Source organism: Egretta garzetta, unplaced genomic scaffold, assembly GCF_000687185.1.
Source record: "Egretta garzetta isolate BGI_Z169 unplaced genomic scaffold, ASM68718v1 scaffold215, whole genome shotgun sequence".
Lineage (NCBI taxonomy): Eukaryota > Metazoa > Chordata > Aves > Pelecaniformes > Ardeidae > Egretta > Egretta garzetta.
In genome coordinates, this window is record NW_009259719.1 from 8,224,448 (window position 1) to 8,248,879 (window position 24,432).

At 39.3% G+C, this 24,432-nt stretch overlaps 1 protein-coding gene across 9 annotated transcripts in view; it reads right to left on the reverse strand.

The window, feature by feature from the left end:
- The window catches only part of DCAF1 (DDB1 and CUL4 associated factor 1), a 62,737-nt gene that overhangs the window by 3,217 nt on the left and 35,088 nt on the right, over positions 1–24,432 (reverse strand). For 4 of the 9 annotated variants that reach the window (XM_035894795.1, XM_035894796.1, XM_035894794.1 and 1 more), the window contains exons 13-24: positions 24,298–24,422; positions 21,947–23,207; positions 20,849–21,047; positions 20,094–20,176; positions 19,088–19,172; positions 17,414–17,647; positions 16,774–16,867; positions 16,192–16,296; positions 15,292–15,365; positions 14,037–14,141; positions 8,286–8,294; positions 931–1,186 (exon numbers count right to left, since the gene is read on the reverse strand). In XM_035894795.1, coding sequence (XP_035750688.1) covers positions 931–1,186; positions 8,286–8,294; positions 14,037–14,141; positions 15,292–15,365; positions 16,192–16,296; positions 16,774–16,867; positions 17,414–17,647; positions 19,088–19,172; positions 20,094–20,176; positions 20,849–21,047; positions 21,947–23,207; positions 24,298–24,422 — 2,630 coding nt within the window. Of the gene's footprint in view, positions 1–930; positions 1,187–8,285; positions 8,295–8,329; positions 10,038–13,258; positions 13,280–13,452; positions 13,531–14,036; positions 14,142–15,291; positions 15,366–16,191; positions 16,297–16,773; positions 16,868–17,413; positions 17,648–19,087; positions 19,173–20,093; positions 20,177–20,848; positions 21,048–21,946; positions 23,208–24,297; positions 24,423–24,432 lie in introns of those variants that run through there. The other 5 variants (XM_009639369.2, XM_035894799.1, XM_035894800.1 and 2 more) reach the window with 5 other exon arrangements.

Below are 24,432 nucleotides of genomic sequence, written 5' to 3' on the forward strand. Positions count from 1 at the left end.
TTAATCCTCCAGCGCATTGGCAGAGAAGATTCATGCGAGAGCTGAGGTGGGAATCAATCTCCTATCACTGCAGGACTTCAAACCTTGCACACTGTAATTCCCTATCCTTACCAACCTTTAACTTAAGGTAACTATTATCCCCATTTTACAGCTTGGAAATTAAAAAGAACTAAGTTGCTTGGCCATACATACTCAAAAACTGTGCTGCAAAAAAGGGAACAGAATCTGGTGTCAAATCCCAAGCCTGATGCTGTCCTACTCACATTCTCTTTCTTGTAAAGCCTTTTTCCAAATTAAATTGCTACATAAAGAGTTTTCAGACCTTTCTTTCTTACAGACACACACTTCATTAACTTTCAAGTCTCTGTGTCTGTGGAATGCCAAAAAAAGAGAACAATTTAAATTTTATCCCCAAAGTTGTTAGCTTCAGAAGTCTAAAAAAGGAAGTGAAGTCAGAAATGCCATGTTGGTTTTGCACTTTAAGCAATCACAAAAGAGAAAGAATAGCACCAAGGAGCAAAAATACTTCTCTGTCCTTACAGGTACAAATATGGCAGAGAAGACAGCCAAGGTAACAGTTCAACCAGCATCCCCTTGAAAGGCAGGACTGGCAAGCAAACATGCAAGGCTTCTTCACATCGAGTTTCTTGGCCTGTCTTTAACTTCTCACACACGCACCTGGGAGCACTTAAGAAAGGAGATACCTTCCTTTCCAGAACTCACAGCTGTCTTCTCAGATAAGAGCTGGTTTTACCCACAGATTACTTTGAGAAGCCATAGGTGAACAAGCATGATGATTGGTGCCTTTCAAACCAGCGAGGGGGAAAGTCAGTTAGGCCATTTCAGGGAAAACTTAGATTTGCATTTTTGCCAGGATATTAAACAAGATGACAATGTCACCTGCGGTTACCAAGCTGGGCACACACTTACTATCTCCAAGAATGAGCTCAACTTCCTCATCAGCATCAGAATCTTCATCTTCACCCTCATCTCCCTCTTCCAGGAGGTTGGCAAGCTCCTCATCATCCGAGGGAGAAAAGTCATTTTCTCCATCCTCACCGGCATTCTCATTGTTCTCATCCTCCTCCAGCTCGGCCTCCAGCAGCTGGTCCGTATCTAGTTCATCAAGGTCATCCGTATCATCATCATCTTCATCATCATCTTCTTCCTCTTGCTCTTCTTCCTCCTATAAAGACAGCAAGAATAGCCCATTGCAGACAGTAAAATAAATGTAAAATGGAATAATTGAAGAAAACATACCTATAGTTTTCACTTCGCCCCATATCCAGACATCACACATTATAAACACTTTCCCATCACCCATATAAACACTTTCTCTCCACAACTACAGACCACAACACATGTTAGATCATTTGCAGGCCTGCGAAGTCTTATCTGCAAAATGCTGGTGCAACACAGGTACCATTGGCTCAAGCTCCTCTCCAGTACTGGCCGTCAACATGTGTCACCACAATGCACTCTTGAGAAGGACATGCAGTAAGACTTGTTAATCCATAGCTTTGTTGCTAGTCTTGTACAAACTGCTTTAGTTTCTACTGGACCAAAACCTCTACTTTGCATCAAACAGCATGCAGCATAGGATGTTCAGTCTCTCAGTCATTCCTGATTTAGATGAGAGGTAAAATGTAGGAAAAGATACTGTTAGCCTAAACCAATCCCTGAATCACTCAGCTTCAGATGATGGAACTGTTTAAAGCAGCTCAGAAGTCTCATCTTTGGCATTTACCTGTGGATCAAGATCTTTCTCTATCAAACCATAAGAATTTGCATTCAATAAAGCAACTGACTCCCTCATTGTACAGCTCAAATCCAGAAATCCACATCTAGAGGTTAAAATCGAGTGGGAAGAAGCTGTTACAGTCGTATCGTTCCTCCAGGCAAATGAGAGGCCAAAAAGTGCCATCACAAGCCAAGCTCCGGGAAGTCTTCAAGACTCAAAGAAAGGGTTCAATATACCTGGACATCTCCTCAGAGTCACACCCTTTTTCTCTAGCAGAATGCTCTCATGTGGCAGGAAGGCAGCTCTCAAGTCATTCAGTCTTAATTGCCCCTTTGGTTTGGGAGGGAACGCATTTTGCAAAATTATGAAGCAGTTAAGATAAATATTTAAACAACCCACTTCAAGGGTTAGTTTGGTCCTCAAGCTCACCACACTCACACTGTGCTGTTTAGACTGCTGCATTTTCAGATCTAAAAGGACAGAGGAAAGAGACCTCACTGTCATCTCCCCAACCTACTTTTTCTTCAGTCAGTGCTATAAAAAAAAATCCACCACACCTACACAAATCCAACATCTGTCATAGGTGAAAGAAATGAGGAATGCCAAAAAGCCTGTGCAAACATTAATTGTTTCTTCACTTGCAAAAGGCAGCCAAGTCTCCTCTACTGACCAGAAGTGCTGAGGAGATTACAGTATAAAAGCATTGGTTTGCTACATACAGTTTTCTTTCTGAAAGAGCTTATATTAAGTATAAAATTAAAACAGCCTTTATTAAAACCTATGCTTATTTTAGGCAATTACAAACTTTACTTTGAGTCAATGCGTCCTCAAATAAATGGACATTGATTTTTGAATCATGTATACACACTGGGAGAGGAAATATCTTACTTGCAGTTCACACTTTCAAACCACAGTGCCGTATTGAATATAATGTTCCATAAAATATATTAAGTATAAAAGCTTGTGCCTTGATAACTTTTACTTTTGTTCTATGCAGTATCTGCAGAGACCAATGTCTTAGACTTTATTAAAGTTTATTCAGAATTTAAAAACTGATTAAAAACTGAGAAGGCAGGAGAGTTTATTTTCTTTTTTCAGTTTCTGAACAACTCTGAAGGGGGAAAGGAAGAGATCAATTTATTTTAAAAGCTTGGGAAAATTAAGCCAAGTTTTTCAGTGTCTGAAGATAGAGACACAACTGTAGACATTGGGGAAAAAAGTGCATTGTCTACAGGATTAATTTAGAGTCTATGTAGTTGAAACCTAAAGGATTCTGAAATGAGTTAGGTACCCTCTTAGCTTCCACAGCTGTGGAATTTCTGAAAGCATTTTATTCCTAAATATCTAGCCCCCAATGACTTAAAAGAAAATGTCAGAACTACTAAATTTTATTATGGTTCACATTTAATGTATTTATTGGAAACTGAAATACTATTCTACCATTTTTTTCATTCAAGCTTAAGGCAAGGCATATACAGCAACTTTATCCTTCAAATACAGGATGAAAAGAATTATTGTTGTATAAAGCTTAAGATTTCTTTTCTGGCTGACAAAAATAAGCACCAAGTTACACAGAAAGGGTGTGTATTTAGCTGCAAATTAACTTTGAAGGATTATTATACCAACCAGTGAGGAAAAAATCCTTTGTGAAAATACAAATAGCAACAGAATACTTGAGAACTGAAACCAATGTTTCCACCTTTCCAGTTAAAGTTAGTTAATCTCAACTAGATGATTATAATCAGGCCACACTCATTTAAAAACCACCTAAGAACAGTAAGATGTGATCCAAATTATACTCATCCTTGGTAAACCAGAAAATAGTGTGAAAACCACGCTACAAGAAGTCACACATACATATGACAGAGAGCATGACATGCGCACAGTGCATGTCCTTACCGAGCTGAATGAGCGACACAGAACACAATTCAAGAGGAGTGATCTTAGTTAGTGAGAAACCTGCACTTTATCACATTTTAAAAAACACAAACAGGAACCTGGAAACTGTGAAGCTTCTGCTAAGTTGGTCTTGATGATCTTCAAGGTCTTTTCCAACCAAAACGATTCTATGATTCTAAGTGACAGGCTAATTCTGTGTTAGCTTCTGAACAATCTCCAAGCACAAACCTCTGCAGGCACACTGCAATGCTCCAGTCTAGAAACACAAAGCTTGCATATATGTGGCAAGATCTCTCTTAAGAAAGCACTGAGCTTCTACACCAAAACCAATCTGTGGGACATGCAGCTGAGAAAGGTGTGAGGAATACCAGGTGGAGTCTACCACCATCATATGAAAGTGATATCCAGTGTGTTAATGGATATCTAGGCTGTATCCTCATCAGATACAACTATCCCACATACGGGATCCATATACAGAGAAAAAATGGCACGCCTTCCCCAATGACTCATTCACTATGCCTGTATAAGAGCAGTGAAAAACATCCTTGTGCAATGTCACTCAGGAAGATAGGCAGAACAGTTATTCCAAACCGTATCTGGATTTGCAAAGGCAAAACCTGCAAAAGCAAGTTCCTACAGACTCATCCATAGCTCTCAAGAGCCTTGGGCAATGACATGAGTGCTGCTAGAAAAAGAACCAGCATACACATCTATGCAAAACAAGCATGCACCTGTGCTCATCTTCCTCACTGGAATAAACCAATCCACAGAAACCATGGAACAGCACACTCCATATGACTTAAACAATGTCAAGGAATTGTTTTAGCCACCATCGCTAACTCCTTTAGATGCCCAAAGATATTATTCTATTTGGGTTGGTCTCTGAAAAAGCTGCTTAGATCAGAACTTCAGCTGTTCATGGAGTCTTCACATTCCTCCTCTGCTCCCTTAGAAAATATATTATCTTCCCTTTCCAACAGAAGCCACTTCACAGCTGCCAGTTATCTTTACAGAAGGCATGAGGGTAGTATTGTAGAATCACAAACTGACCATCTCATAACCTTCCCCCTGTAAAACATTTTACCTCACTGTCAGCACTCTGACTCACTGCCCGATATTTCCGCGTGCCTGCTCTACAATCAGTTGCACGATTATTACCATACAGCCAGACCAAAACCCTATCTTCTTCCTATGTTATTTATTTAAGATTACAAACAATCCCAACCCAATGCTATGACGGAGGAAAAAAAAAAAAAAAAAAAAAAAAATCGAATGCGCCCTCTTTAAAAAACAGAGTAGGCAACACTCAGAGGAACATGATGGAGCCCAGCTTTTGAATGAAGGATGTCACATTGCTACCCATTTTAGTTATACTGTGATACAGGTATATTAATTGCTTGGATATACCTAAACTTATACCTAAATTTAGGATTGACTTAGAGGAGCTTTACCTTGAAAGATGCCAAGAGTAGAACAGTTTCAAGTAGAGTACCCACTGAATCCTAATAAATCTGTATTATTATTATATATTAGCATGAATACCAGGGGTTTTCTGTGTTATCTTCACAGTACTGTACCAGCAGCATTATAGTATCAACATACCTGGATGGCCAACTCTTTCTGCTCTTCAAAGACGTGGTATCACCATTATAATAAAGGAAATTTAATCTAGGAAACACCCACTGTTTCGTACACAAAATGGCTTCCTGGCCCCACTTCTCTGCGTAAATACTTACAGTGCTGACTTTACCCCAGTTAAAGCAAAATGACTGCAAAAATAAGGCAATGAACAAAGACAAAGCTGAAAATTTAAAGTGAACAAGAGAACAAATCAAAACCCCAGTTATAACTATAAGCAGATAGCAAGGAACAAGGCTGCAACATTAGTGCAGAATAGCTATCCACAGATGTAAGTAGATGTCCACACAGGGACAGGCCCCAGTTTAACTTAGAAACTGTTTGACTCAACTAAAGGGTTAAATTGACTCAACTAATAAAAACTAGTTCAGGCTGAAAAAGACCATCCATACAAAGGGTTTGTATCAATTTAACTCAAAAAGTCTCAGGAATGTAAGTCAGTAATACATAGTAACATCAGTTACACACTTTAGACAAGTATAAAGGATGCAGGAACTATCAGTTCTTCTAGGATAAGATTGTCAAATGGGACAATTAACTTAAGCATGCATCTTAAAGAAATCTCTCAAGACTCACTAACTCACCAAAATTCACTAATTCACTTACACAGTAACAGATAAATAGCTTCAGCACAGAGTCTATGACCCTGGAACTACTTTGAGGATGATTGTGAGGACAAAAGTGATTCACATCAGCTTTTTAACATGCCTGCATACAGGCAGACTTACAGAGAAGTAGTACAAGAAAAGCTGGACATTAACTTACAGAATCAGAAGAGTTGATTACATAGCAAAGAATTATCTCAAAGCAAATTACTGGTAACTTAACTCTACTACCACTTTGCAATCTCAGATAAAGATTCAGAAAGCCCAGGTAAATTTGGTGCAATTAATTTAGCATTTATAACTACAAAGGAAAAAACTAAACAACATTCCCTGAAGGAATGTCATATACATGGGTGGCAGCACTGTAACAAAAAAATGCTTGACCTAATTCTTCATGTTGCCAGTATTTACAGCCCGTTCAGAGCTTAGTAAATACCCTTTGCTCTTGTTCAAGCGTTATACATTTTCTTCCAGATTGTTCTTTGATGCACATTTGCATGCACTTCATAGACTTCCATCACAGACTTTCTTACTGTTCCCCTTTACCATTCATTTTGCACATACAAAATTCACAAAATTTGTCTTTTTGCTTAGTACAGGTTATCAATACTTAACATACTCTCTGGTGTTCATCTCTCAACAAACATTCAAACTGACGAGAAATACATATTAACTGGGCAGAACCTTGATTTTAACATTTCTGCACTGTATTTTAACATAAATCAGTGTATGTACAAAGTGCTTTCAGGAATACAGCTTACAGCATTGCAGATCTGCAGCATGTAAAATATACCAACTTGCTTTATAAGCACTCTTAAGGCTTTTTATAGAGTTTTCTTATATTTCTTGAATCCAAAAATTTTTTATGACCAGATGAACAGAATTTGAGACTTTTCAACTGCAAATTACGTAATCTCTCAAATTTACACTAGGCTGGCTGTTAGCTGCCAAGAAAGGATCCCATAGGTCTTTTTCAATTGTTGATATTAGGTTTGGAAACATTAACTCAGTTCTGAGATTTACAGGACACTGATTTTTTGCTTATTTGACATTGTTTCAGCTGTTACAAAAAGCTTCACCTTTTCATCTAACGCCTCATTCGCTTCTCTTGCTCTACTAGGAGTCGATTCACAGTCCAAACCAAGTATTTACACCAATAGTTCTCTGCCCAACTTCCTGTTACTGCTCTATGAACTCTTCAGCTGGCATCATCCCAGGGCTGCTCCTTCCCCAGCCCCATGTTCACCTCCTATCATTACTTCCAAGTCAATACCTCTCACCTGCAGATGCTTTCCAGCAACAGTCCCTTCCTCTGCAAACACAATCTCTATTGCACCTCTCAGTTTGAATCATGCTACATGTTATTACTCTAACTATTCTTATTTTCATCTATGAGGCTGCCTTTTCTCTACCTATAAAACAGTTAATCAAATGTCAGTGAAGCTTCTCCCACTTTTTCAAATCTTTCAGCTCATATTTAATTCACTCTGGCTATTTGTAGCTAAGTCTAATCATCTGCCTCTATAAGCTGTTTATTTCCTTTTTTTTTTTTTTTTTGAAGAAATTCATGTTTCCCAGAGTCTCACTATTTTGGTCAATTTATTTGCTTTTGCAAGAAACCACCTACTAGTTTATTTCTCCCTCTCTTTCACCCTCCTTCCCCAAGTTTCTCCTAGAGAAAAGCAAACTCATTTTTAGTAATCTGATCTCTTTCAAATTATCAGTATTATTTTAATTACAACCTATTTCCAGCATGGGAAGGGGCTTTGCTTTCATAAAAAAGAACATATGATCATTGTTCAAATACAAGTTCACTGAAGCATGTGAATTCACTCCAGAGGACTAAAGTCTCTCCTAGTTTTAGTAATTTATCTTTCTCCGCAGACAATTCCCTTGTCATATCTTCTGACAATTGTTCTGTTTGCTTCCAAAGCATCTGTGTAGCATATTGGCACTTTCTGATCCTTTGCTATGCAATTCTCAGGAGTGACAAAATGACAACGTCTGGTTTTCAGTCAGTTAGGAGTTTCTATCCAATTCCTCCCCCACCCACTTCTTAACACTCCCTGAACAATGGGCACTGGAAAAAGCTTAAATATAGCGAACAGTCCTTCTAGGGTGCCAAGCACATAAGGAATTTTATGTCCTAGATTTAGATTACCTAGTCTCCATCCCTCCTCTCAGCTGACAAGCCCAAACTTACTTCCTATTATCATACCGTTAAATTCATTGTAAGTATTCCTCTCCTTCACATTACAGGGCTGCACCTACTTTTACCTTCTTGGCTAATTCAGTGTTAGAATTTCTACTTCTTCATAGCCATTAATGAGGTCACAGAGCTAAAAACGTAGAAGCCTGGGAATGCGTAGAAGTTACTATATGTAACAAGCAAGGAATCTTACCATAGGCTTCTATGCAGATGTAGGTATGTGCAGATTTAATACAGGAAACAGCACACAGCATACAGTATGTCACAGAGGCAAAACATGGAGTGAAGAAATAAAAAAGCAGTTATTCTCTTAGTCTATATAAGTAGATTTAGCTTGTCTAACAATGACTACTTACCTGTGATGAATGAAAAAGCATCCATGACACAGATAAACAAAAGCTTTAAAGTAACTGGGCCTCTGCTGGATTGGCATGTTCAGTTGGAACTCTTTTGACCAATACTCTGGTTTTGCCTATGAAATGTTTCCATTTTAACATGACTGTATGTACCTGATGATAATCAATCTAACCCCAGAGTCACTGTCCAATTTAAGGCATGTGCAAGTCATCATTTCTCAGTTGATACATTCCATAATGCTAGGGATAAATATGTTCTAATGTGACCATTCTGTTCTCTGTGCTATAGGGCTTAGAAATAATATAAGCTGTCCAGAACTAGGTGCAATTTCTGAATCTGCTTCTCTTCCTTCCTCTCACTTACAAAAATAAGCCCACTCCTTTAATTGCATGACAAAAAACAATAGCGTGTAAAGGAATTTCAAAATTTGGCAGGTGTATGAACTCTCCCTCTATGGATGAGAATTTGTTCCTTTATTTTCTCAAGCTTTGGACTGACATTTCTCACTGCAGCTGAGGCAGCTTTTATTTTCTTGGATCCCAACTACTCTGAGAATTCTAGAAAGATGTGTTAGGTGACAAGAAGAAAGGAACCTTTGATTTCTGCCACTGAACAGGTAGAATATGCTTTTATCTCTGCCGAAGCTGTTTTACTCCATAATACTAGGTCTAGCCTTCTGAACACTCCAATTATTTTTCCCTTTCCAAGCATTTCCTCTGTTTGCACTAACTGACAGCTAGTGAAACTAGTTTCTGAAACAGCAGAATAGGCTGAAACTGTCACAATTATTTGCTACTATCTAAAAATGTGGTAAGAAGTACAGGTACTGGGAAAACTTTTTTTTTTTAATATCTGTTTTGGAGGATGCCTGTTCAAAAGCTGGGTCTATTATGTAAACAGGTCTTTGATGGAAACCACTCCTCCAGCACCACTCCTCCCCGGCTGCAACTAAGTTCAAAGATTCCTATTAAGGTGTGCAATAAACACATGTATATTATTATCAGTTGAGATATTTGTCTGAAAGTACTTGTTCCCAGCTATTACCCTGTAAACCATTTAATCTCCAGCAAGATTTCAAGACAAAATGTATCTTCACATATTACAGGAACAGCTCCTGAAAAACTAAGGGTCCTTGGTGACATTAATCATTCTAGGCAGCTCATAGTGACAAAGCACCACCATGGTCTGATGGTTCTCAAATACATGTGCAAATATGGATTAAGGTTTGGGCAGGGGGGGTTCCCCAGCAAGTAAGTATCCACATGAAAAAAACCCTATATCAAACCAACAGCAATAAAAGTACAGTGGAATTGCTGTTGCGGGCAGATAGGAGGGAGAGTCCTAAAATAAAAGTAGAAACTGGGATCACAAAGACCACATAGAAAGCTGAGGAAAAACATTCTCCATCCTGGCTTAACCACATGTTAGAACAGTGATTGCCTTCGGAATCTTTATTGCCTTGTCTCCAAAGCTTTCATTTCATATCACCTAGAATTTTCCAAACCAATGCAAAAAGACAAATTACACACCTACCATCACCATTTCGATAGCCCAGAAGCACTGCAGGATAATTAACAGTTCTTCAGTTCTGGCAAAAGAAGTAGAACACACTTTATAGGACAGGGACAGCTAGGTGAAGCAATCTGCTGCTGAAGCCATAAATCTCTCTGAACATGACAATAACTGAGAATACTACTGGAGCCTCACAGATGCAACATCATCTACATCATGTACCACAGAGAGAAAAATAGGCCTTAAAGAACTAATATGGGAAAGAAAAACTAAAATAAATAGATAAAAATGCACAGACTGAAAATCCTGTAACCCACTCAGAAGATCACATCATCCAGACTCAAGATTCACAGTTTTGAGTCTACTCTGTGGTCAGTCAGTTCCCTTAGTTTTAGCTTTTCTGATCACTTAGTATTTCTGAAGTCTCCTTTTCCAGCCCATAGCAACTGCCATGCACCATTTCTAGGCCAGATCAGTACGTTCACTTTCCTTTGCAGCATTTCCTCTGAAATTCCTGGTCTGCCTCAGTACAGAAGACAGTAGATTACTGAGTGAAACAGGGGATACTAATCATCCACAAAAGGGAAATAAACAAGAATTAAGCAAGCTAACAACCAAAAGACAGTCCAGCATCTGTCCCAGTAGCTCAGATACTCATCTTATTTTTGCTAAGTCTGACTCCGAAGGAGCATATCAAAATAGTGGCAAATACAGGAGGAAGAAGAGGAGGATGTTGCTGCAGGACTGAAGAATAGGAAACTCCCTATTTCCCCATAGACTGAACATAGTTTCACAAATACTCGTGAGTGAGATTGTCGGTCACTGATGGACCAGTTTAGGTACTCACCCATCAGTGAAATAATACACAAAACTCATGAAAGTTCAAGGCAGAAGGACTAGAATTTCTGAAGTAAAACATCCAACAACAAAAGCTCACAAGCAGTCTCTTGCTAGGCTTGTTAGATCTTCACTTTTCCCTCAGTCATCGTAGTAAGTACAGACCACAGATTATCAAACATTCATTTATCATTTGTTCTGTTTAACAAGGCTGGACAACTCTGGATTTCTGGCCATAGCTAGGAAAAGGCAGCTTTCCAGAGATCTCATATGAAAGACCACATAACAGTCAAGGAAGACCCTAGCTACAGTGGTGCTGTTCTCAAGTATCTCAAGCAAAACCACAAACATTTACTGCAGCAGTACCATACTCAAGACAGCTAAGTCAGTCCAATCATTTAATTTGAGGGTAATTTATGTAACAGATCCATTGATTTTATGAGGTTTGGTTTGAGAAAGGGGGAGTAATATAGCTGTTTTGTTTCTCTGCTTAAATAAGAGAAGGAATTTCTGAAAGGTATCTATAGGCCAAATACCCCTGCTAGGTTCATTTTACGGACTCTCAATCTTTTGCTTTTCCAAAATCTGTCAGAGAGCTATCAGCTGACACTTGTCAAAACTGACATCATGAGGTGTCACAATTTAAAGTAAAAAATGTCAGGCAGATATTTTTCTCCACAGTTCTTAACTTGCCTCAAGCACAATTTTTAAAGCAATTTTATTCTCCATCACATGACTTCTAAGCAAGGCTTGCCCATCAAACATGATTCTATTTGAGTACTTATTAGGTTCTGTACAGGCAAAAAACTGTACTTGTGGACCCATGTAGATCATATACAAAAATACATATATGGATGAAGTCAAGGTGTGAAGATATAGGGGCCAAACAGATTAATATCTGCTCTAAAAATCTTGACCAAAGTGATACCAGATTAATGTTGATTCACATGGATTTCCTCACACATCATTTTAATTAAAAAGATAGAAAGCATCATCTTTTATCCAGAAGGTGGTTTAGAATATCCATGAGAAGTCCCAATAAGTTTGAAAGTTTATTTCCAGTTTTTCAAAGCCTAAATCACAGAAACTAACTGGGCAAATAATAAACACCTACATATGCTCACACATATGTATACACAGAAAACTCCTGTTCATCAGGAAACAAATTACTCTTGTTGGTCTTAACAGACAAGTGTGCCAGAGAGATTCCATCTTTATTTTGGAAAACCTCTACTCATTCTAGCTCAATGCTGGATGCCTCTATGGAGACAAAAGCTATATTTTATAAGCCCAAGACTAGAACAAACCTGGAGGAACAGCAGGGAACAGCTACAGGACAGAGAGCAAGGGATTTCATTTATATTTTGCTAAATAAATATATAGATTGAATTGAAATCAGGTTCATAAGTGTTGTTTATATTAAAACCAAATCTCTCTTAAAGACACTTGATTGTAACCACCCCTAAAAGTTACTGTCTAGGAAACATCTCTACACCCCAGAAATGAAGACCAAAAAATGCAGCAATTATACAGTATTAGCTAGTCACTCTTAGCTTGCCCATCGATCCCAAAGCAGCTTTGTTTGAATACACCATAAGCTTTACAGAAAAGCTTTTAAGCATACTTAAATTCTGCCTGGGGCCACCTCCATTTGTAAGACAGGAAGCGTCCTCAGCCACATTTGATGGATGATAGACACCTTATCTCTGCTTGGTACCTAGTGTTACAGCCTGGAAACAACAGCTTTCGGACTGCTTCCTCTTATACAAATACAGATCTCCACTTCAGTCAACACTCACCAGCGATACCACAAAGCAGTGTCTTGATAGCTGCTAGTTAATCATTGTACAACGCAAAATCAATGTCTGCTACAAACTATTTTTAAGTTTTTATAAAGAAAATGTGAATAAGCTTACTAAAATATACTGATTGTGAACAAAAACAATAGAAGCAGAGACAAAAATATAAACTATTGCCTGAGGCAAGCACTGGATGGCTAGAAAGTAGAAACATTTTGGAAGGAACAGTAATTTCCCTGCCCTTCATTGCTTCCCAAGGAAGTCTACTCTTCACCCATCCTAGAAGCTCCTAAACTGAATCCGTCCGATCTAGGGATAGAAACAGTGACCAATGATTTCATAAGAATGCCAAGATTTCAACTGCAACCTCACAGCACATTGAGAAGACAGGACACCAAACTCTGTATGCAAAACAGAACTACTGCTTTATCTTCAGAATTGCAGTGAAATTGTAACAACAACAACAACCACCTGCAAACTAGATTACTCTTCCCTGATATCTGCTATCCAGAAAGTAAAAGTTTTAACCTAGCAACAGGAAGATTCAGAGACAGAAAGGATATCAGAAATCCAGTGTTCCACACAGTCTAGGAAAAAAAGCCCACCAAAATATTACCTTCTGGTATTCTTTGGAAAAAGATGAAGCCTGCTTTTCTCACAGGAGATACAAATATATGATTTACTAGAATGCAGACATCAAAGAGCAGAGGATAATGCATTTAAGATCTTTAGGGAATTAAGCATAAGGTCTTTGCCTGTTCAAAAAAACCCACCAAACACCTGACACCCCAAAAAGCTACAAATTTATCTTTAATTCTCATTGTACTCTAGTAATTATTCTGTACTACTGTGTAGTCTACCAACTGCACCCTAAGGAGTACTTATTGCAGTTCTTAGCTCTTTTGTCAAGTTGCCAGAGATCAAATAGCTGATCTGAGAAGGAAAACCAACAAATCCCAATGCAAACCTACAGCTTTCTTTAAAATTCTTAAAACATTTTGCTGTGTAGAACTACTGTGCAATTTCACTGCATTAGTCACAAATTGTTTCATTCAGAAATCGGTGACAAGTTATGCCCAAATACGAGATTTGGAATTGAAAAAAGAAAAACCTCAAAACTCTACTGGGTGCCAAAATATTTTAAAAAAAGCCAAGCAGAACAAACAGCTAAGTTTCTGATCAAGATTGAGACATTTAGGGAAATTAATAAATAAACTATGAGTTATTCATGCCAGTTTACAGTGCACAAAGTTACTGTTCACACAGGTTCTGCATAGATAGTCTTAGTTTACACTGACAGTAAAGCGATCTGCTTCACATTAGGTGAGACCAAATGAGGCATCTGTACTTTATGGGTAATAAATGAACACCTGTGGCCTCTCACATGTAGATGGCTAACAGCTACTCTTGAACAACCAGGTTAATGCTGTACTTCTCACCTGATCTTCTTCTTCATCCTCTTCATCTTCTGCCAAACGCTGCCTGCCCACTTCATACAGTCTGCAAACTGTATCCATGTTCATGGCATCCATGCTCCCTTGATTCTGAAGACAAGATGCCCACGCAGCAGTTAGCCCCAGGAATTAAGCTCAGCATTCATATTCAGTGCTATATCTGATCCCAGTTACAGAAACATTACCAAAATCCTTCCATCCCATTTTTTGCAGCAAGTACAATTAGCACTAAAAACGAGTCTTTTTGGTTTCAAGGACTAGCCCAGGAGTGATGTATCTGTCATCTACAAGTTACACTAGCAGACTTAACAAAACCTTTACTGGAACTTTAACATGCTTTGTTTTAGTTCTGACCTAACTCCACACCACGTCCTTTCAAATTTGCCTCCCTATTATATCACTGAACTATATGCCTTAAGAGAACACTAAAAGCTGTCATATAGCAAGAGTTCCAGAAGACCATAGTCTGATACACCAGCAACCACTGCTGCCACATGTCAGGAAGTAATATTTCCAATGACTTCTATAAAAGAAAATTTTCATATCTTGGTCTCACAACCTTAGGAACTCCAACTTCAGTAGTTAAACATGAAGCTTGCCCTACTACAAATTCTTTACTTGCTTTTTTGGTCTGTAAGGATCAGTGGCTCACAGAGTATTAAGACGATGGGATTTTAAATTAGTCACTACAAGACCCATCAAGTCAAGACCCATTAGATTAATTTGACTTCCCCCTTAACAGACCAGAAGTTTCACTCAGTAATTTTTGCTTCAAATACTCAGCTTCCGGGATTTTGCTAGGAAGGTAAGTGAAAAAGGAACAGTAAGAGTGATTCACAGAAAAGCTCCATGGGAAGCCCCAGGAAGACTGTGTTTCCCAGTTATTTGATACAGTGCAAATTTTAATAGGAACTTATTGCTATAAATAGGAAAAAAAAATGCATTTCTCTCTATGCTTACGAGAAGGAAAACCTCTTCAGATTTTGAAGTGGGAAGTGTTTGAAGAAGAGAGGCAAATGTGTTTGGAAGTTTAAGGAATCAAAGGCAGAAAGATTGCTGTGGGTGGACAACAAAAAACTAAGAGTGTCTTTACCATCATCAAAACACCACCACCGCATAGGACACAAATTTAACTGCAGAAACTCCAGAATCATCATTTCTGAAGGTTTTAAAAAGAAACAAAAAGGACTGCACTCAAACCACAGCTACAAAAACCACAGTTTATTCTTAGCTCCTTTACCTCAATGACAGCCAGATAGCAGTCCTTGCTGTCTGTGCACAGGTCAAAGATATTCCGCTTTACATCTATGGTAGCTGGAAAACATCACAAACTCAGTTGTTAACTGCACATTACTTAATGCTCGCTGAAAGAAAAGACCTAACAATATATGTCTAAGATCAGACTAAAAAAAACCTTTGGGAAAAGAAACAATAGCTGAAATAAAACTAATATGAACATTTGTATCTAATTCAATGGTAGTAAAGAACAGAAATGTTGGAGACTGTCATAAAAAATAGCCAGGTAAGTTCTTAACCTGCTCTGCACACTGCCTCCTCCCCTGATAATACATTTATTGGCTTCTCTAAGCACAGTAAACAACAGATAACCTTCCAGGATAGGTGGCAACCAAGGGACTGAGTAGTCACCCATGTCTCCTTTCAATAGCAAAAGCCACATTTGTTTATGTCCATAGTAGCAATTAGCTTAGCTCCAGGAGTTTTGCAAGCTGGAGGCTAAATTGACAGCATTTTCAACTGCCAGCATGGGGAAATGCTGTTGGAAAAAGGAAAAAAAAAATTATCAAAAAAAAAAAAAGAAAGGACCTCCCTGAAATGAGACCAATGACATCTGGGCCAAATGACCTAGTATCTCACATTATGCCCTACTTGGAAAGAGGAAAGGAAAATAAAGCCAGAACTACTGAACAGAAGCAAGTAAGGCAATCACATACTGAACAGGATGTGATACTTGAACCTATTTCAGCGTTAAACCCAACTCTCATGCTTCAGTCAGAACAGGTCATAGCAGAATTTGTTGTCATACACACAAAGGGGACAACGAAGTGAATGTTACTAAGCAGAACTTCCAATAAACCTTCAAACCTCCAGACTAAGCTATTTGCTCCTCTCTTACTCTTACCTATAGGTTTATAATCAGTTGCATTAAATGTCCTGAAAGAAGAGCCAAAGGGACTTCTCATTCTCTCCTCCAGAAGGTCATCTTCATCATCTGCCTGCAACATAGCTGATACAAGGAAAGATTATTCCACAAATCCACCTTCCATTTATCACTATCACTAATCAACTTAAGATAAATCAGACTTTGATGCAAATTTTCTTTTTATTTAATAGCTTGTCAAGACCCATTTAATATCTACTGTTCCAGAGCTGCCTTTATTAATACTGCAGATCACTGAAACGTAATACAGAGGACAAAATAATTTTCTCAAGCATCATCAGATCTGCTGTTATACACATTTTCTTTTTCAATAGGTTGCTTTTTAATCGCACAAATGAGTTGTGATATTGCTGATGTTAAAGAAAACTGTCTTTGTCAGCAAAAACGTAGCACAAACCTCCTGAAAAAAAATCCAGTTCACACATGCCATTAAGGCTTGGAGTTAGACAGGCTCTCTGAAGCTTTCAATTTCACTGAACTAGCATCTACTTATCTTGAACCAGAGGTGATCAAGTCGAGTAATATAAGACTGAGAAGTCCTACCTCCATACATAACGGTGCCAGTATAGTTGAAGACCACACGACACTGATCCAGTGCAGGTACTGTGTGTAACAAATGGAAAGTTCGGAGGTCCCACTGAAAAAATACAGGCTAAGGAACAACAAACAATTGAAAGTTGCTATTTCCTTTTCGCCACAGTGGCAAACAACTGATTAATTGTGTTCAAGAAACCTCATTGCCACCCTCTTGCAAGTATGACAGAACCAGAGTCTGATTCCAGCACCACAATCCCTTACATGTGTTCAAAATGAAAAAGTTCTTACTCAAAATGTCATTCCCAGTCATAAGAGATTACTGCAGTAGCTTCAAGGTTGATTTTTGTAAAGGGATGGGAAGAGAGCAGAGGTACTACAGAGTATGTTAGAAAAGAAAATCTCTCTTGCTCTTTCCGTGTTAAGTGTTTCCTCTAGGCCATATCAGAGGCAGAATCTAGATTTAAATTAGCTAGCTAGTAGGACTAGACAGTCCCTACTTACTTGATTCACAGAGAAAAGCTGTTGTTACCATACATAACCTGTAACACAGCAGACCACTAATACAACTTCTGCAAACAGCTACTCATTTATCAATACAAATTCTTTAGATCCCAGCATGTCAGTTACCACAGTGGCCAAAGGATACAATTTCTGTGTTGACTATGACCTCTAGCCCATTGGGGTGGAAAACACCACTGATGGTCATGTTGAATTTGTCAAACTTGTGGATGGCTTGTGCCGATCTGACATCCCAGAGGACACCATCATTTAGGACAAGGTCATCAGTGGGGTTAAAGGTGGCACAGTTCTTCTTGTAGTTGTTGGCAAGATCTGGGTTAAACAGAGTCAATAGCTTGTTGCCAGTCTGAATATCATAGATCTTTTAGATTAAAAAGAAAAAGAAAGATTAGTCACAATTTGTAATATACCTGTGCCTAAAATCACCACATGTTCCCCCTTCCAGATTGTTTCCAGAATGACCCCATTTCCCATTTTGCTTTTTCATTGCAAGTGAGAGCATTCCAAGGATAACCCTTCCTGCCAGTCCTTTAATAGTTTTTCACAGCTGGAACAATTTCTCAAAACATGTTTTGGCCAGTACTTAGCTTACTGCAGGTTCACTGATAAATTTCGATACAATCAGGATTAGTTCCAAAGAAACTAACCCATTATGAGAAGTAGGCTGGGAAGATGCAGTCACAAGGTACCACTTGGCCAGAAACTGTTTCAGAAATGGAACTGCTTTCAGAGCAGATGGTATTTACAAACATAAAAATTCCAAAGCACACAATGAGGGGAAAAAGCCAGAAACTACAGAGCATTTACATGGAAGGGCAACTTTCTGAGCTTTCCCCCAACAAACTGTTGGAAGATAAAAAGATAAAAAGGGCCTTAACTAGTACAAAGGATTTATGACCATCTTCTCAAATAAATTTGACCTGTAACATCCCTCAGAGCCTAGCTCTTGTTCAAACGTATAGAGAGGAAAAAATTCTCTAGAATTGGAAAACAAATCTGTTTACCAGATAAACACAATACACAAACTCATCTAACTTCCAGATAAAACCAAGTTAAAAACTGGGCAGGAATGGAAACTGGGCAGAATATTTGCTTAAACAAATCAAGAGCAATAAGTAAAATAATAAATAATTTGAGTTATGTTTCATGACAACTTTTTATGCAAATACTCTTTTGAAAGAGACAGTGCTTATAATGAATGCAAATAAGCACTGAGAAGAAGCAGCAGCAGAAGCACTCTGAAGCCTGCACCTGCCAAGTTCACAGGTATTCATACAAAGCACTACAACAGCATTCTCTGAAAATATATTGGTAAAATTAAATTACCCAAAAGCAAGCTGAAAATCTGGGGTCAAAAAGGAGGACACTTTTTAACAGGCCATTTTCCACAGCTGTTGACTGAGCTACTGTTTACAGTGGAACATGTATTATTATTATTACTACTATTATTGAAAAGTAAGGCCAAGGAGGCAACTTCAGGAAAAACAAAGAAAAAAAAAAAACAAAACAGTCCTGCACAATCTCTCTCAAATGAACAAAACAAAGCAGATTCTGCAATTTCCCAGAATACTAACCACAGAGGCAGCCCATTCCACACTGTGCTACAGTTGGTTTGGAATGGTCAAGTTTATACCCTTAGACAGAGGGAGAAGTTATCTGACACTTTCAAAGATTTTCTCTAAAGCCTCTTAGTTCATCAGTTACACAAGAGCATCATAGCACACAGATCTGTTAATAAATGTCCTGTGAAGAATAACATTCTTGTCACAGCTTCACAAGCATGACCTTTATTGGTACTTACATGGGCAATGTCTCCTTTAGTGCCAATGACCCTATCCTGAGAGTGCTTGCTGAACTCCACATAGTGGTCATCAGGGAAGGAATGCCTGTAGATAGAATCAGTGAAGAAGTCAAGGAACTGCAGATCCAAATGGCCTGTTTGAACCAAACACGAGCCCAATACCTCCATCAGAAAACTAAAGATGTAGAAAAGACTCTCCTTCGCCATTGACCACGGCACACTAGAATGCCAAAATGCTCCACTGGCATTTACAGGAAAATACCTGTTACAGACAGAGTCTTTACAGCAGACTGGTGGAAAAAAAACAAACCACAAATTCACAGACTTGTCATCAAATTACTACTGCAACAGGGTCTGCCATAAACATAACACTATTTAGAGGAGTGATCAATGAATGGCATCATGAATGTTCAAATGCATATGCAGGCCTGAGGCACATTAAACTTTTTATCTGAAGAATGCCCTCTAGGTGACCTAAAACAGGTCACACCAAAACTTTTTGGTTACCACTGAGGTAGACAACAGTGAAACACTTTAAAAACTAAGAGCCTTCCACCCATTTTTTATTGGAAGGAACAACTGTAAATACTGAAATAAATTTTAAATAGCTTTATCCAGGTCTGAAATACCTTGTATCCAGGTCTGAAAATGTCACCATGCAAATCACCATGCCAGTAAAATTCTGTAACTGGCTACAGATAGATTGTCAAGGTAACTTACAAACATGAGAACAAAAATACAAACATATTTCTTTGCCTTCAAGGACAACAGTGATTTTACTGATCTATCTTGCACTAAATAGGACTTTAGGTAGTTAGAATTTAGCAAAGCTAAACAGGGACGATACTAAACATAAGAAAGGGAGCACATTTTATTTTTTCACAAGAGACGTGGTAAGAGCTGTGCTGTACTGTTCTTTCACAGAGTTTGTTCTTAGGGTTTCTGCCAATATTGAATGGTTCTTCTAACTGCGACATAGTCCACAGCTGGATCAGGGTATACCTACTTCATATCAAAGACAGACTTCATTCCCCACAATGCAGACAGAGGTTGGCTCCACGTAGCAGATGTCAGCAATAAAGATCCATCCTGTATTTCCAGATGGGAGTGGAGGGGCAGGAAGGGAAAAGAATATCACTTTAACTTACACTCCCAAGATAAATTCAGGAACTATAGCAGATTTTGTGCTTACTAAGCTACTCCTATGGGGATAAAGTCTAGGTATCTAATGCCGTGTATAATACAAAGAGCTCTTGGCAGACAAAGAAAAACATTACAGATAATGATGGGAATGATCTGTGACGTTAATAGCAGCTAAAATCAGGACAATCCATGCCTGAACTTTGATGCCCTGTGAGCGGAGTTCATTCTGCTAATAAATCAGTTACCTTTTATTTCTTCCTAGAATCGCCCCCAAAAAGATTTCCTTCTCCAAAGGGATGTTATATAAACTCTGATACCCGATATCTTATCTCACATTTATCTTAAATACGCAGTTTAAGCATTTTTCCACATCCAGACATACATATTCATTACTTATGAAGGCACACAGCCACTGTGCATCTTCTCTATTACCTCGGGAAGAAAAAAATAATTGTAGAACTCACAGAGAGGGAATATGCAACTATTATAAGTACTTTAATAACAGGCATTGAAGGCCAAACCAGTAGGTGAATTTTAGATGTAGATGTGGGCCCAAAACATACCAGGGCTAAGGCTGGGAGAACTTCTAAAACTCAGAACAGGCCTTTGATTACTTACCCTGGATGGCTCAAGGTGCGTGATGGCAGAGTTATGGCAGTTGTAACTGGCCTCTTCCTGTCCACTGAATACATTATACAGTTTCAACTGCCCTGTGCAAGTACCCAGCATTAAGAATCGTTCTCTTGCAGAAAATGCACAACAGGTAAAGCCACTCTCATCCTCATTTGCTTCCCTGAACACAGAAATCGGACGGAACCTAGAGGAGGTAGAAATACAAGGGTCACCCAAAAGAGAGTAGAAAAGCAAAACTGAATTGCTGTGTGATGATATTAAACCCAGTCCTTAAAAGTCATGTAGGTACAAGTTACAGCTTTTTTCTAGGACAAGCTAAGTGTCAACTGTAAGACTAGCGCTCAAGTGAGTATGTTACAACAGTGTTTCCAACATTTCAGGGTTTGCTTTGCACTATTAAGTACTTCTGTTAAAGCACATCATTAAGTTGAAGCACTTGGAGACAGTCTTTAAAGTCAGATTGATGGAAAACCTATAATGCCGTCACCTGGATAAGTACAGACAGCTAGGTAAACATTTTCTAACAGTTCTGAAACACTCAACGCAAGAAGGCATGGCACATCAGCCAAATAACCTCCTGTCATCATCATTTCGCAAGGTGATACTGGTTTCACTGTGAAGATGCTTTCACCCATGTGTCATCTTTATTTTTATAAACCTTACATCATCTTCCAATTTAACCTCAGCACAGAAAGGCCACATAAAAAGGCTAGCAATTTGCGGTGCTGCAGATTCAGCTGCAAGAGCAAAATATGAATTCTGCTGTCCTGCATTTGTCTTGTGTAAAACTGGTGTTACATACTTACCTTCCAAAGGAGAACAAAGAGCTATGAGCTTCATTAGTCAATGTTGCTAATTAATTCACATGATACTGAAAATAAAGTGCGCTTTATGTACTAAGGACAAGAGAAACAAAACAACTTCTAAAAATGTCTTTCAAGGCTCTCCCACATGTCACTGTTGAATTAAAACACTTTTCTCTCCAAGGATGCTCCACGGTGGGACTGCACAGCCTGAATCCAGGAAGGCTTTCTGGCACAGGGTACATCCTGAGAGAGATCAAGAAACATTTTTCTTCCTTACCTGCTAAATATAAGGTGTCTATCAAAGCAGCCACCATCCACCCCTCCGTACTTCGGAAAGGCTGCCCTGCGGGTCAGCCGTGAGGTAAAGTTAGTTGGCGCTTGGCGCCTCTGTTTTGGCTCAGGACACTGGTGGGGAGTAAAGAGAGAGAAAGGGGGACAGGTGGCAACAGGGTTCTTGCAGCGGGCATGCTGCTCCCTAAGGTACTCTGTGATTATACTGTCCAGCGTGGGTGGGGAAGGAAGGTGTCTGTCCAGCTGCTTTTTGATAGCTGGGCTCTGGCTATAGGCGCCATGGTCCGATTTTTGTCGCAACACTCTGATTTTTCTGCCGTTGCAGGGAGATGGCCTCTCCCTGACAAAGCTAATCCTGCCAATCAGAGGAGAGTTGCTGGCGTAAGAAGGGCCTGGAAGGGCAAGAGGACCTTGGGATGCAGATGGCCTTGCCTGAGCATGGACTGAGGTGGCAGTGGAACCTACAGAAGTGTGGCTACTCAAACGGGCTGAGATGCCATTAGCTATGCGAGGAGTGCGAGGCAGGGTCACAGGAGAGGCAGCAGCTGCAACAGGGGTGAAGGCAGATGAATGAGATGCTGCAGTCATGGGTAGGTCAGCCTCTTTAGTAAGGACAGATGCAGTTTCTCCCAGGCCCTTAGAGATGAGATGGTTCCGAATCAGGAGGAGCAGCTCCTTCTCAGGAAACGTGATCCTTGACTGGGCCACTACATCTGCTTTCTGCAACCGAGCCAGAGACACATCTGTGCCAATCAGCAACGGCTTCCCCGAGACACGCTCTATCAGCTCAGCAGCATATTTGCAGAACTTCACGTGCTCGCTTCGCTTGTCCTGAAGCACTGGCTCTTTCATCAGCTGCTGAATTTGACAGCTGCTGAAGAGGGGGAGCTTGCTGATAATCTGCCGGACAGTACTGCTACGCGAGAGCCCTACCAAGGCTTTGCAGGCTAATGCTCGGATCTGATCCGCATCTGTGATCGGCATTTTTATAGACAGCAATGATAGCAGCACTTTGATGCCATTGTTGGACTGTACCACATTCCACATCTTGGCTAACGTGTGCTCACTGCTCTTGGGAGCCTGAGGAAGCTTTCGCCGAGGAGTTCCAGAGATGAATTTGCCAATACTGGAGATCCGATTATCTGGGCCACATACACAATTGATGATGATCTGAAGGGCTGATTTCTGAATTTCGGCGTCATGGATGAAAAATTCACCCTCAGCAACTCCAAGGATGATACTAATACCTAGTGAGGGAAAGAAATAGTTCCTTTAGTACTCTAAAATGTATCTTATGTAATTCACCAGACAAGCAATGGAGTCTTCAACAAATTTGAGGAAAATAGGTAATTCTCTTCATTCTGGGAATTCCCAAGTTTTGCTAACTAGTGTAAGACATTCTTCTACCTCCACAGAAAAATGTTTTCATCCTCCACTTCATAATCAGTAAGTAGGGAGTCAAACAATCTTTCAGAGAAGGTGATCAGGCATGGCCCACGAACGCAAAATTTGAGCTAGGCATGGCTCTAATGCTTACTGCAGAAAGGGTCTCTCTTGTATAAATACTAACAAAGTGGAAATAGAGAGTAAGGAAGGGGATCATGTTATGAAGTGGATGGGGGGAAAAAAAAAAAAAAAAAAAAAAAAAAATATCACAGCTTCCAAAAGTAGTCTGTCAAAAAGGAAACTTTGGGTTTGGTTTCACTCCCTGGGAGTTCCTGTTAGTTTCATGTCCACTTCAGAAGATCAAAACCCTCACTCAAGAAAGAATTGGTGTTTTGTCTAGAGAAAGGCTTTGTGCAAAAGAAATTGTCTTTTGCCTATATCTAGTACTCTTCCCACGTTTTACTTTTCTTTTCTTAAAAGAAAAGTCATGCCCCATTTAATGCATAAGGCTTAAATCTGATCCAGGCACATCTCATTCATTTGCATACTGAATCTGCAGGTAGCCAGTTAGAGCATAACTCAAACAAACAGAAATAATTGTTCCTCTCCCATATTCTCAAATATATCCGCAGGAGACCTAAATTTCTGAGGAGCCGAGGGAACCCCTAATAGTCTACAAAAGTAGATTCATCTCCATCTGTATTTAACAAGCTCTCAAAAACAAGTGCGAGTCAAAGACCATGACTTCAAATTTGTAATCCGACCACAGTGCTAATCATGACATAATTTTAACCACAGTCTACTCGCCCATTTATTTGCAATCCTGACAATAACTCTGAATACATTAATTATTTTAACCCTTGTCTCACTGTAGGTGAGAAACGGCCAACTGAAAAACCATGTAGCAGAGCACAATTGATAAGTAAGTCATCAGGACCATATTCAGCTTACCCACAGTGGAAACAGTAGATCCGGCTTCATCTAACACATCCACAGGTTCTGCCAGCTGCAACTGGATTTTAGGAACCACAGTCAGGATGGCTAGTACATCCAAAGCATATCGTACTGTGTCATTCCTGGAAGACA